Here is a 15466-nt window from a genome sequence, read left to right as displayed (position 1 = left end):
GGTAGTGGAATGAGAGACGTATGAATGATGTACGCACTTCTTCTCCTCTGATTATTCTCTCTCTCTGCTCAGATATTTCTTTTTCTGCACTATACCTGTTTGTTGAAATTCCTCACTGATTTCAATACTATTCCACCAATTTGCCCTATCTTTCTGAGTTACTACTGTTCCATTAATTGCTCTCATTACATACACCTTCACCTATGACATGTATGCTTGAACATAGTGGTTCGTGGGATAGTTATCTTTCATTTATAGAGTTTACTTATAACAATAGTTACCATTTGTAGTATTGGAATGACGCTTTTTGAAGCGTTGTACGGTCGAAAGTGTAGGACTCTGTTGTGTTGGTATGTATCTGGTGAAAGTGTGGTGCTTGGACCTGAAATTGTCCAACAGACGACTGAGAAAGTGAAGTTAATTCAGGAGAAAATGATAACTTCGCATAGTAGGCAGAAGAGCTACCATGACAAAAGAAGGAAGGACCTTGAATTTGAGGAAGGAAATCATGTATTTTTGAGAGTCACTCCGGTGACTGGTGTTGGACGGGCACTGAAATCGAAGAAGCTTACACTTCGATTTATTGGTTTGTATCATATTTTAGAAAGAGTGAGAGTTGTTTCTTATCGGATGGCCTTGCCACCTAAGTTGTCGAATTTGCATGATGTATTCCATGTTTCACAACTTCAGAAATACATTTCGGATCCATCTAATGTGATTCCGATGGATGATATACAAGTGCGGGATAACCTTACGGTAGAGGCGTTACCGGTGAAGATTAAGAACCGTGAAGTGAATAAGTTAAGAGGCAAAGATATTTCCCTCGTGAAGGTAGTTTGAGGAGGAGCTGCCGGTGAGAATATGACATGGGAATTGGAAAGCATGATGCGCGAATCTTATCCGGGATTGTTCGAATGAGGTAATTTTCGAGGACGAAAATATTCTAAGTGGGGGAGAGTTGTAATGCCCAGTCACATGACAATCTTAACTAATTTAAATTATGGTAAATTTAAAAATTTATTTATTGATAAAAATGCATCTTTTATCGCGATTTTTTTATATAACCAAAATATTTAAATTTATTACTTTAATAACCAACATTCTCTAATAATAATCAAAATAATGACGCGTCTATGGTTTACACCTCAACTGTTGGTTTGCTGACATAAAACTTTGTTGTAAAATATATTATTTATTATAGTGGTCAGATAATAATCGTTATAGAACACCTTTTGAAAAAGGGAATATCAAAAATCAGGATTATTCTGATTTTGTTATGAATAAATATTATTGTGGATGTCCATATGTATTCTAATCTTTCATCTTCATATTCCCTATTAAGTGGTATAGTAAGGTTATGATTTTTCACCTTCCTAATGTCCTATAAACAAGGTTCACTTTGCAATGTAAATAATACTTCTTAAAGAAGATAATACAATATTAGTTTCTCCATTCTCTTCCTCTCTTTGATCTCTCTATTGTTTTAGTTAGTTTTATAACACGTTATCAGCACGATACTCTACAACGCGAGTAATGATATAGCCAGGTTCTACGTTATTTTCCTAATCTTAATATATTTGAACCAATATAATATAATTCATGATTTTGTTACTATTTTTTTTCTTCATATAAATATGTTTATTTTTTATATATTTTGTAGAGAAATTTATTTACCTTGTACAATAATATTAGATTTCTTTGATCATTCTTGTTAAATTTCGGAAGAATTTAACATTAAAGCATTTCTATATGTTTGTCAGGAATTGAATTTTAACACATAAAAGTGTTAATTTAATATTCAAGCATCCCTGAAGGATTGCACAAAGAATAATTTTTCTTGACCGTTGTTTATGGAAATAGTTTGTGATGTGATATTTGTAAAACTAAAGATTATTATTAAACTAACTCCAAATTATTGTTCAAAGATTGAGTTTAATCGAGTATTGTGTCTATCAATAATTGATGAATTCCAAAAGAATTCAACGTTCAATCACCTTTAAAAGGTCGCATCTATAATATTATTGAATCCCAGAAGGATTTCATAAATTTTTGTTGTTGTATCGATCTAAAAATTCATAATTTGTAATATGTTCATTAAAATATTGTCATTCCAGAAAAATGACACAAATGATTTTAACGCATCCCAGACGGATGGTTATATATGTTTTTTAGATTATTGTTTATAACAAATTATTTATATAGTTCCTGAAGAACTTATCGAGCATCCCTGAAGGATAGTAAATCAAATTAATTATATGACGATATAATTTTAGTGATATAATATTGTATGATTAAGTATGTTTAATTTTATAAGGGGTAATTGTTTGATAATTATATGATCATATGTTCATATGAATGTATTTGATTAAAGTGTTTAATAATGAAATACTATTATATTGGTTTTGACTTGGAGGTATCGAATATCTTTGTATTACACAACACAATTTGGACAGAAAATGTGTAATAGAAAAATTACCGTCTTTTTCCCCGAGCTTGTACTACACTTATATTAGTACAATTGAAGCACATATCATTGTAAACCAGTAGTTTACAAATTAGACTTAAATGTGTCGTTGGTAAAACCGATTGGGTCATCTCGGATATAATGTGATGCGAATAATTTGTATTGAAGAACCAGAAGTTTCTTCAATCCAGTCAATATTTGTGTGTTTCTAAAAGAAAATAAAAATTTGAGAAATTGCGTTTTTATGACATTAATTGTTGCATCGACTAAACTATCATGCATATGTCTCTACTCACAACCAGAAGTTTGTGAAATTATTTTCTCAACTAATTAGACTAAGATCTTGTTTTTTTGGATTTTTTTAGAAATTCCTGTATAAGTATCACATATATTATTAAAATTGATATTGAATATCATGTAATATATGTTCATAAAAACAAAATGGACCCGAAGATCCATTCTTTAGACGTCTAAAGTTAATTATATGGTTGATACTTATGAGATCATCAATTCTAAATTATATATTTGAAACACCCAAAGTATGATATTAAGATATTTATTCGCATTAAGCCAACAAGATACTATATCTTACTCCTCCCTAATTTATTCTAATACTTGTCATCTAAATGAACATTTGGATGTGTTGTGTATATTCCAATTGCTCCAATATAATACATTAAGATGAGTCATGATAGAATATTGGAAAAATATAATTAATATGACTCTCAATTTTGAGGATATAATTTGAGAAAATAATCAAATACTTGATTGCAGCCCAGTAGGCTGATTATCACTCGATAAATTAATTTTCCCAATATTAGGGGGAGAGAAATGAATAGCTGAAATCATGAAAAAGAAGTTCAAATGAACAATTTAAAATATATTGTTGTCTTGATCCTAGTACAAATCAATATGAACCAAAAGTTCAAAATATTATTCATTTGCAAGGTTTATGAAATAAATTATCATCTGATAATACTCCACTCAAAGTGGATTCTTCTATTGGATAATATAATATTGCAAATGAGTTGTTGTTGCGCCTGAAGCATGGTATGAAAGTCGGTTCCAATGTTAAAAGTCCTCTACTAAGAAAAGAAACTAAAGATGACCCAAGTGAGGATATGAAAATGCTAAGAGCACTTTGAACTAATTTAATTTTCAGTTCTAGAAGAACAAATCAAGTACTTGAAATATGAAATAAAGGTGGATGTAACACATGATGGATGTAATGGCATCTTATTTATATGGTTCACTTAATAGTGACATTTACATGAAACTCCCTGAAGGGTTCAATATACTAGAGGCACGTAATTGTGGATCTCGATAAAACTACTACATCAAATTGAACAAGTCTCTCTATGGGCTGAAAGAATCTGGATGCATGTGGTATAATCGCCTCAGTGAATATCTATTAAATGATGAATATACAAATAACTCAATTTGTACTTGTATTTTCATAAAATGATGTGGAAAAGAATTTACAATAATAGTTATCTATGTGCATGACATACATATTATTGGAACTCCTAAAGAGCTTCCAAAAGCTATGAATTGTTTAAAGAAAGAGTTTGAGATGAAGGACCTAGGAAAGACAAAATTATGTCTAGGTTTGCAAATTGAACATTTGGACAAAGGAATATTTGTACATCAAGAAGACTATATAGAAAAAGTGTTAAAACGCTTCTATATGGACAAATGTCACCTGTTGTCTACTCCAATGGTTGTTAGATCATTAGATGTGGAGAAAGATCCTTTCAGACCTTGTTAATTATACACGTCTTGATATATCATTTGCAGTTAATATATTAGCAAGATACAGTTATACACCTACACGAAGATATTGAAATAGAGTCAAACATATACTTCGCTATCTTAGAGATGCAGGCTACTTGTCAGATCCTCACAATGGTAGATCAGAAAAAAGTTATTTGTTTACATGTGATGGTACAACATGGAGATCTATAAAAAAATCATGGCAACAACTTCATAAAATCTTGCATAACTATTAACACTACATGAAGTCACTTTGAAGAAGACATTTTAAGCAACGACTATAAAGAATATCGTCTCACATATAATTGTATGCATGAGGGGGAGAAAAACATATGTTTTGCACTCTTTTTGCCTTCACGATGGTTTTGTCCCACTGGGTTTTCCTGGTAAGGTTTTTAACGAGGCAATTCATATTCAAAGGATATTGTACTCTTTTTCCTTCACTAGAATTTTTCCCACTGGGTTTTATTTAGTAAGGTTTTAACGAGGCATATCCTCAATGGACATCTAAGGGGGAGTGTTATGAATAAATATTATTGTGGATGTCCATATGTATTCTAATATTTCATCTTCATATTCCCTATTAAGTGGTATAGCAATGTTATGATTTTTCACCTTCCTAATGTCCTATAAATAAGGTCCACTTTGCAATGTAAATAATACTTCTTGAAGAAGATAATACAATATTAGTTTCTCCATTCTCTTCCTCTCTTTGATCTCTCTATTGTTTTAGTTAGTTTTATAACAGATTTATCATTTTAAATATTTTTATACCCTCGCAATATAGTAAGCTTAAGAATTTCTCTTATCCACTATTATTTGATTTTATGTTTACTTCTAAAAATCTTAATTTAATATATGATTGTTTCAATTTACATGCCTATAGTGACATAAATCAAACTAACCAACTATGTGTGTCATGCCTTTTATATATATATATATATATATAGATATACATTTATATATTTTGCATTGTAATTATTCTGATACATATTGTGCAAACATATATGAATTCTACATCCCTCATGCATGAGTCCATATACATCTATCTATACTCTTCATCAAGTCCTACACACATGTATCAACACATGATAAGACCAGGCCTGTCTGAAAGTAGCTCAATCAATTTTTGATAAAGTTGACTCAAAATTAGTCGGCCCGTAAGTAGCATGTGTCGACACATTGAGTTTTATATATTAAAGAGTTTTCCCAAATCAGCTCAGTATGTGCCAGCACGAAAATCGAACAGGTAGGCACATAGGAATATTTTTGCATTTTTTGAATAACATTATAGGTCGACACATAAATTCTACGTGTCGACACATAACTCTCTTGGGCCGACACATGTATTTTGATAAGGCTCCATTTATCCTTCTTTCTTATACATCCTCTCTCATTTATCCACAACATTCACAAACCCTAACTAAAATTCATCAGTCTCAAAATTTCTCTTGGTGAAAAACTGTCTACACTACTATCCAAGTCATCAAACTTGCTCTCAAAATCAAACCATCATTACATATATTGCATCCAAATCAAAGGTATTTAAAGTTAATCATTGCAATACATTACATAACTCATTTATCTCTCTAAGAACTCAATATATAGCTTGCCTTGTGTAATACGGTGGGAGAACTGACTTTTTATTTTGTTTTTTTCGCAAAACATATTGCGGTTAGCAAGAGTTGCCACCGACTTTTATTTTATCCAATTTTGTTAGGAAAGGCAAAAAGAACAGGAAAGACCTTTAAAAGATTTTGAGTTCGGGGGGTAGGTTATACAAAGGGAAGGTATTAGCACCCTTTGTATCCATGGTTATCCATGGGCTCTTAGTTGCTTAACTCACTTTTGTTTGATTTATTTGACTTGTGTGTGTGTGATTAAAAGTACTTTGAAAAAGTTTAACTTTGTAATGATTCTCATATGAGCAAGAAATTAGGAGAATCTACTCACCAAATAATAGTCTTTCCTATTCTAATATGTCTTATCTTCCGGGAGATGGTATTATTCATACCATGAGTTTGTAGGAAATCCTATCTATTGGATGTGAAGGGACAGGCGTAGGGTCATCGAATAGTCATCGAAGGCAACTTGTAAGGATACCTTAGCAATTCGAAGGGACTATCATCATTTTAATCGTAGCGTCATTGAGGGACAAGATCATTTTATCGTAGGAAACTCGAAGGGTCTATGATCTTTATACCGAAGGAACTATGATGATTTTAATCGTAAGCGTCTTTGCTAAAGGTATCTTCACATTTGAGGGACTTGACCATGTAATCGAAAGGCAACAAGATAGGTTACCCTAAAGGTGAGTGAGTGCAAGTGTGTTATTTTCAAATATTTTATCTTGGATTATTAGTCAGCTATGTTCAATTTTATCTTTCCATACAATCCTATTAGCGTACATCTAACAGTTAAGCAGTAGCAGTTATAAAGGTGCGGAAAGTAAAGTGCGGAAAATAAAATCCTACACTACTACATGGCTTTAGGAGAACTACATAATCGGGGTGTGCGGAAAGTAAAGCTCTAATTAACTATTACAAACCATGGACAATTGCGTAATTATAAAAAATGCGAAAAATAATCCTAATTAAACTATTACAAACCATAAACAGTTACATAATAATTTATAAAGATAATGTGCAAGGAAATGTAAATAGCGCACGAATCGGGGAATCGAGAAGAAGGTTGGAGGAATGAGATGGAAGAAATCAGGGTTTAGAAGGAAAAAGATTTAACCTAAGTTAATTATGAAAATAAACCTAATTATAATTAATTAATTAATAAACCTAATTGGTTAATTATACACAAATCAAACCGAACTTAATTAACCTAAATATCTAATTGATTTTAAATATTAAGCCTAAAAAATTTGCTTAAATCCTAATTACTAAATTATGCCAAAAAATTAAGTCAATTAAACCTAAATCTAATTTTTTGTATTTTTATGATGATTTTTAATGAAAAAGAAATAAATTAAAACCTAATTCTAGACAATATTAAATTAGTGAAATTACTTAGAAAAAAATTGATTAATTTAGTCCTAATTCTAATTTGTTAGATTTTAATTGATGGTTAAATTAAATGTTAATGAAAAGAAAATAGGATGGAGAGAAGAAAATTGGGCAAAAAAAAGAAGCGTAGGCGCTTGGTGTTGAACCCACGCTACTATGGTTATAGCCCACAGTCCCTTACCAACTCTGCTGCACGTTTCAATTGTTAGTAACATGCACAAACATAAATAAATAATAAAATGCATGGAAATCGGTAGAAGTCAAAAGTAATCAGCATTGGGCTCCCACGCGCGTTGACTGACCAATAACAACACTCATACATGCAACATGTTCTCCTTCTTCTTCGTTTTTGAACTTGAATAATTAGCTACGAAACTACTTCGTTTAGCTACGAATCTGCTACGCTATTTTCGTAGCCAATGCCTGCAAATATTGAATTTAACCTGTAGTCACAGATTTGCTACGGAATCTGGTAATTAGCTACGAATTATTTGTAGCAAAACCTACAAATTCAAAACTTAACTAATAGCTACGGATTAGCTACGACTTTGTTCGTAGCAACACCTGCAAAAAACAAGCTCACAAAAACAACATTAAACGAACTACATAAGTACCCAGATTGCCTAATTAGAGTGCTACGAATTCAATGGTAGTGTTAGTTTCCATTAAAATGGTCTGTAGCTAGGGTTTCGAAGCAGCAATAGCTTCACACCCTAACAATGGTGAATCACGATTCTTGCGTGCAAGCTTCAAAACGATAGATGTAAACAACTCCAAACATGATTATGAACATGAATATATGCATAAAACTCATTTAAACATCATGTATCAAAAATTTGAATTTCAAGAAAGTGAATAAACCGGTGATTATGAATGAGGACATTTGAGCGCGCTTTGAGCTTCAAGAATGATATGGTTGTGTTCCTGGAACCCTCAGGATGATGAATGAACGCTTGAACCTTACTGAGACTTGCTGGAAAGAGTTTTTGGATTGTGCCCTAATATTGGAAAATTTCTCCTTTGAAAACTCTACTCCTCTTGCCAATTTTTTGTCCTCTTGTGGTCTGAGCATGTTTGTATACTTATATGGAGTGAATTAGGTTAATAGTTTAGGAAAGAAATTAAATCTTTTTGAGTCATAGAAATTTGATTGAAAAATAACATACTCTTCCTATTTTTGGCTATTCTCTTTCCAATCATGCACCAACGAAATTTCTTGGGGTTCAATACACTCTTTGGGCTTTTATATGATCCAATCCAAAGCCATGTGGTTTAATTCAATTATTTGTGTATTTTAGTTAATTTATTTTGAACTTATATGAATAAAATTCAAATAAATATAAATAAAAATGAAAAAAATATGAAGATGGTTTTAAAGGTCCTTATTTAAGTCATATTCATGTTTGAAGTCTAAAACCTGGGCCCATTATCTCAAAAAGTCCATTTCCTTCACTTTGTCGTTTTGTACTTTCTCAAAAATAGCTCAACTTGTACAACCTCCAACTTGCTCAATTCTTATCATAAAATGGTGATCTTGAGCTTTTTGGAAAGCTTAAGATGACATCTAACCACTAATTTTGGCTTCATCTCAACTTAATCTTCCATGTTCATGTACACTTCTTTGAGAAAAGATGGCTTTTGTTGACTTTCAAAGTGACCTGTAATGTTTTGGCCTATATCTCTCAAATGAAGCGTTTTTGGCCTTGCCTTAGGTGTGACAAAGTTGCATAGAATTGAATTTACTTCAAAATGGGCTTTGGTTGGGAAATTTCTGATAAAGTATTTGAAAGTTATGCTTGGTCAAAGTTCAGTTGACGTTTTGCTCCAAAAACCCTAATTTAGAAACTTGAGTTTTGTTGATCTTTGAGCTTTTCTTGGTGAATCATGATAAATCCTTGATCAAATGATGAATGTAACCTCAAATCCTTGATGTAGACCAAAAATCTTGAAGTTTGACTGTATATTGACCATAATTGACTTTTAGGTCAACATAGTCGACTATTGATCATTTGGGCAATTGACTAACCAATTTTGCATTGTGAGGCTTGAAACTTGGCATGGAGATAGTTTGAGACATATGAGATCCTATGAAGTCCACTTGAGGCCTTAGGAATTCCATTTCCTTGAGAAAAATTAAAACCCTAGTTAGAGGCTTATTGTTTTAGGAGGCGTGTAGATGTGCCCAACTCTTGTGCATTTTTGAGCAACGAATGATCTCATGAGCTTGAGGAGGTCTTTTGAAACAAATTGCCTTAAAAATGTGAGGGAAAATTTGAGGGTGCAACAACTGCCCATGTTCAATCTTCTTAAACATGAGGATGTAGATTGACTTGTTTGTCTATCGTGATTTGAAGGTGGAAGATAATTGAACACTTAAGTGCCCTGAAATTTGCACTCGCCGGTGCAGGAGGTAGTGTTGTTGGCTGCTTGAATGGGCTTAAAGATGTCATTCAGTGAGTTAACAGAGTGTTGTCGGAGATGGGCTTACAGATGCCATCTGGTCTTTGATGTGAGTATCAGAATGAGTCGTACACTAGACTATATCTGAAGATATACACTAGGATGAGTCTGTATTGAACTATACCCAGTAGATGTATTGAGGAGTGTCAGAATGAGTCCTACACTAGACTATATCTGAAGACATGCACTAGGATGAATTTGTATCAGGCTATACCTAGTAGATGTATTGAGGAACGTAAGAATGAATCTTTGATTATATTTGTCTCGCTTCTTGATCATCTCTAAACTATCTTTGGAGAATAACCAGAACTAAGTATCAGAACACAATTTGTGTCGCGATCATCTCTGAACTATTTCTGGAGAATATCCAGAACTAAGTATCAGTCACACCTTCGGCCATGCACTTTCCGTGTAAAAATTCAACATGGTTGAATATGACACCTCCAAGTTGAATATGACACCTCCCAAATTGAATGAAAAGACTATAATATTTTTGCTCAAAATTTCCACCATTTTCAAAATTCATTCAAACGAACCAAAAATTTTAAAATCTCTTAGGTGATACCGGAAATTTTAAGTTGATACCAGAAATTCTTCAAAAAGTGAGTATAATATCGGAAAATTTAAAATTGTTGGAAGTTTTTTCTAGAATTTGTTTATCGAAAATTATGAAAATTTTGGTATTTTTTACCAGCAATTTCAAAATTTTTGGAATTTATTGAGTTCATGTTACCGGAAATTTAGTCCAAATTTTAAAATTTCCGGTGCATTCTTCTTTCACTAATTTTTTTTGTCATTTTTCTATTTTTCAGTGGGGACTAGGGGGAAGGACGAGACCATTGGAGATAGGATAACCGATAGAGCGGCAACTCGGACTAGGGCTGCTGAGGCAGAGGCTCCCAACTTTGGGCTGAACGAGTTGCTCCGAACAGTTCTCACAAAAAACAGATGGCTGAGCAGGCGCAAGGCCAGTTTCGCACCTCCCAACGCTGAGCATTCAGATTTATTGCAGAGGAGGAAACTCCACTTGAGGAGGTTCCCGTTGCCGTGGTTGCTGATGAGGAGGTTTCTGTGCCATTTGATCAGAAGGAAGTTCTTGTTGCTGAGGAGGTTCCTATGCCGATTACTTAGGAGGAGGTTCCTGTTGCTGAGGAGGTTCCTGTGCCGGTTACAACTGTGGAGGTGGCTCCCATACCTCTGGTTGACGATGATGATATCCCTACTGATACAGACACTATGACTCATGCTTCCACAAAGTCTTATGTTCACACTGGTAGAGTATTCCCCAGAGGACCCAATGACTGATCAGTGCTCATGGAGTATAATGACCATGTCACATACAAATTATGGAAGGGAGAGGTATATATGTTATATTTTCTAATTGCAAATTATTTATTATTGTTCAGTGATGAGTGGCAAGTTTATTGATGATTTTTTTAATTTTGCTGCTAACAGGAACGTCCGACGCTGAAGACCGCATCCCACTATTCGAAGATGAAGAACTTCCCACTCAGTCTGATGCTTAAGCAGGTCAGGCGTATTGTTTTTTATTTTAGTCTCCTGGATTTTGCCGATTGCTCACTAACCATGCTTGATGCTTCCCTTCTGTTTGCTTTTGTTGAGAGGTGGCACAATGAGACATCTTCCTTTAATCTTCCATTTGGGAAGATGACTATCAATTTTGATGATGTCTCCTCCTTGTTTCATCTCCCCATCGCTGGTAGATTCTTTACTGCTTCTGTCATTAACCATACGACAACATTGCTACAGGTTGTAAAAGATTTACAAGTCACTGAGGAGGCCGTGCTAGAAGAGTTTGAAAGACAAAAGGAAAGAATAGACCAATCATTAGTTGATTTAATGGTAATTAGCGTTGGATTTAATAGAGATGACTACGATTCAATTCTCTGCATCTGCGATCGAGAGGGAGCTGAAATCACATAATGTCAGTCCAATAGACGGAATGTTAGTGATAAAAAATTGAAAAAAAAAGGGAGTTATTGAAATTAAAAACACTCACCAAAAATTTGTAGAATAAAAGCTTGACTAGAGTTTCATGTTTTTGTCATGGAAGTTAAACTTCAAACTAGTGAGGAAATAAATTAATGCTCTTGAATTAATTATTAATTCGGAATCATAGATCAGAAAGATTCAATGCTTCAAATTCTTGGCTAGAGTGTGGATCAGACTTTCAACTTTCACAAGACAAAATCAAGAATTTTGAATGCTTTAAGTGCAAAATTTTTATGAAATTGGAACAATCAATTGGAACTACATCACATATTTAATATATTATTATTCAATAATTATTTATCTGTGCTGTTGCACTTATTTAAAAAAATGATAAATTTCTATTATTAATTTCTGAATTAAAAAGGTATTTTAATATATTTTTTACAAATATTAGGGGGTGATATAGGCATAAGTGCGGGTTGACAAATAGTAGTAGTAGTAGATTCTTTCAATGATTAACTGGACCAGCTGAAATAAACCCATGAGGCCTAGTAGTTGTTTCAGCCTATAGCTTTCGCACCCCATCATCTTGTTCAAAATCATAGCTAATTATAATACTCATAATTAGAGGAATTCAATTTGGAAATAATCTAAGTATTTTGTTAAGTCATTCTCAAAGATGTTTTTGTTAAATAAACAAATATTATTGTAAAGTTAAAAAAATGCAATAAATATATTGTTGTTTGAAATAATATAAGTAGACTTGCATATATTTATGTTACTTGATATAAACATTTGATTTTCGAGAGATATAATCAAATACTCTCACCGTCCCATATTATAAGAGAAATTCAGTTTTTAAATTTATTGAATAATTAATGTATTTGATTTATATATAGACAAGATATATTAATTATTCAATAAATCTAAAAAGTAAATTTCTCTTATAATATGGGATAGAGGGAGTATAACATTAGATTAGTCATTGTATTAAAAGAATGCAATGATGTTCAAAGAATATTGTTTTTTTGAAAACTTATAGTTACGAGGGTATTATTTTCTTACTCTGAGAGTGTGTTCATTGTATCCATATTTGAGATTGAATAATCTAAGGTGATCAATACATTGTCATTAAAGGGTTCTTTTAAAGGCAGATTAAATTTTTTGATGAATTGGGTCCAACACATAGATTATTATTGTATAGTAGGATGAACTTGAAATCATGAGATAAGCAAGGTCTCATGTTTCAGGCTTTCACCAACAAGCCAACTCTTGGAGAATATTGTCGTTTTAAAGTCATTAAAAGAATTTGAGATCTTGGAAGACATTACCTACACAATACATAGAATCATAAAAATTATATGATAACATGAGCCTATGTATGATGATTAAACATACTCAACCAAAGTGACCTAACATCTGTTTTATTGGTTGGGGTAGTCCTATATTAGCATGTTATCGCGGGCTTTATGATGTGTCAATGTTGTTCTTTGGTTTCTTCTTTGGGGATAGACCTCAGACTATTTTCTAGTCATCGTCATTTACATCAACTAAATTAGAACAATTCACGCTATACCTGTTGAGAGACAGTGGTCCTTCGTTGTGATGATTGATCGTCATGTTTTCTAAGCGTTTGGCGAGGTAGGCAACTTAACTTCTAATCCACTTTCTTTTTCCTTCCCACCAGGAAATGTGTTAAGCTTGTATTGTAGGGGCCTTGTGTATTTTTTGGGCCTTATCTAGGTTGACGCATATTGTGATGGGCTAATCACGGAGGTTGTGTTATTTCATTTTCAGGTGAATCTGGGAAGCCACAATGTCTAGAGTGTCTTTGAAACATCTGCCTAAAATATAGTTGTAGACACTATTACATGGGACCACCAGGAACTATAGATCGACTGCCCTAATGTCTCTTCCCTCTTCGAACGTGACTATAATCTCCATGAAGCCCCATGGACATGTTACCGTGGTGTTAAAAGCTTGCAGATCGGAGCTGGTATAAGGTGACAACCTCTCCTTTTTCAGCCCTAGCTTCTCAAGAGCTCAGCATACATGATATTGCACAAGCCCCCAATCAATTAGAATCTTTGAGATCTCAAAGTTGGTCATACTTTTTGTTATTACTAGGGGAAAATCTTGTTCGAGATGTCATCCATCTTCTCAATATCTTTTGACCTGATGATGTGTGTTTCTAGTTTCCCCTCCGGGGATCACCTCTTCTTCTTTATCAATCGACATCAGTTCAATGATTCCTCTCTTGTTCATCCCCTTGGATGGAAATTTTGGGAGAGTAAAACCTCCTCTAATAGAGTCTATAAATTGACGATTTGGCTTTTACCACAACCTTGATCATATATTTAATGGACACCTTCTCTCTGCCGAGGATGGCTATTGGCCTGCCATTTCTGGGTAGTGAACTGGATGATAAAGGAGTCACATAGTTTGACATTGTTTGACATTTTCAAAAACTAAAATAAAAATGTAATCTATTATAAAATATTATGTTTAAAGGTGATTTGTAATTAATCCCTAACACCATAAAAGATGATAAGACATGATTTCCTACTTTTTGGAATAAGGCCAACTTTAATTATTAAAAAAATCAAATCATATAATCTAAATACACATTTGATAGACTTAAATAGTGTTTTTGTAAGTTGTCTTATTTTTTATTTTAGTCCCTAATTTTTTGGATGAAATTTTTTAGTTATGAGTTTCGTTTGATTTTAGTCTTCGAATTTGACAATTCGTTACATAAAAGAGGAGGTGGCAAACGTCCAGTAACATGGGACCAATGACATGGCATGAGAGGACGAAATAATTTTATTTTTACAAAATATCTTCTTCCTGAATCTGTCTCCAACCTTCATTTTTTTCACCTTCAAACTCCATCTCTAACCTTCTTTGTTTCTCACATTCACCTTCATGTTATGTTCTGCAAACTCCGTTTTAAAAGCATCTACCTTTCCCTCCATTCGATCCCTATCTTATTCTTCACAAAATTATTCTATTTCTCTTCTCACTAATCCCATCATCCATGAAGCACATAAGCAGATTCAGAGCTTCAATGCAATTTCGATTCAAACCTATTTCAAAGACCATAATAGTGTTCATTTGAAGAAAATATTTTATGTGTTTTGAAGAGACAAGATGGTCGTTCCTATGTTAAATTATGGGCTTGAAAAAATTATGGGTTTGTATTAAGGTTGGGGATGGAGATATGAAGACAAACCCATAATTTTTTCGCTAAATAGTTTAGTGACCAAATTAGTGACTGAATTCTAGATTTTAGCTCATATCTTCATCCCCAGCCTTCATACAAGCTCATCAATTCTGGCTTAAATAACTCTTTCATCCTTGTAAGTTGGTGTGTTTTTGGTTTTAGCCCTCACTTTTTTTTTAATCACTAATTCTTGATTTTTGTTAATGCTTTTTATTTTCTGTCACCATGTCTAACATTCCTATTTTTTCCTACATGTTTGTAATTCTTTATTTGACTCAACCGTTATTTGAAAAAATTAGAGGTTGAAGATAGAGGTTTGAGGTTAGAGATGAATTGCGGGAGAAGAAAATGGATTTGAAAAATTAATTTTTTTTTTGGATTTTGTCTCTTCTAGACCACGTCTGTAAAACGTTGGCCACATCATGCATCTTTTTTACGACAAATTCTTAACGTTAGAGACTAAACCCAAAAGAAACTCAACACTTAAGGACTTCATAAAAAAATTTAGAGACTAAAATAAAAAAACACACAACTTACACGGACGAAAAAATATTATTTAAGCCAATATGATATTAC

At 33.0% G+C, this 15466-nt stretch overlaps 1 protein-coding gene across 1 annotated transcript; it reads left to right on the top strand.

Annotated features, from left to right (window-relative positions):
• Window positions 1-297: 297 nt before the first annotated feature.
• Window positions 298-840, top strand: LOC131604167 (uncharacterized). The gene has a single exon (XM_058876628.1). It carries the CDS (start codon window positions 298-300, stop codon window positions 838-840), a length of 543 nt encoding a protein of 180 aa, XP_058732611.1.
• Window positions 841-15466: the final 14626 nt, after the last annotated feature.

Source organism: Vicia villosa, linkage group LG5 (assembly GCF_029867415.1).
Source record: "Vicia villosa cultivar HV-30 ecotype Madison, WI linkage group LG5, Vvil1.0, whole genome shotgun sequence".
Lineage (NCBI taxonomy): Eukaryota > Viridiplantae > Streptophyta > Magnoliopsida > Fabales > Fabaceae > Vicia > Vicia villosa.
The sequence above is the reverse complement of the archived record's forward strand: the minus strand, read 5'-3'. Positions and strand labels throughout refer to the sequence as shown.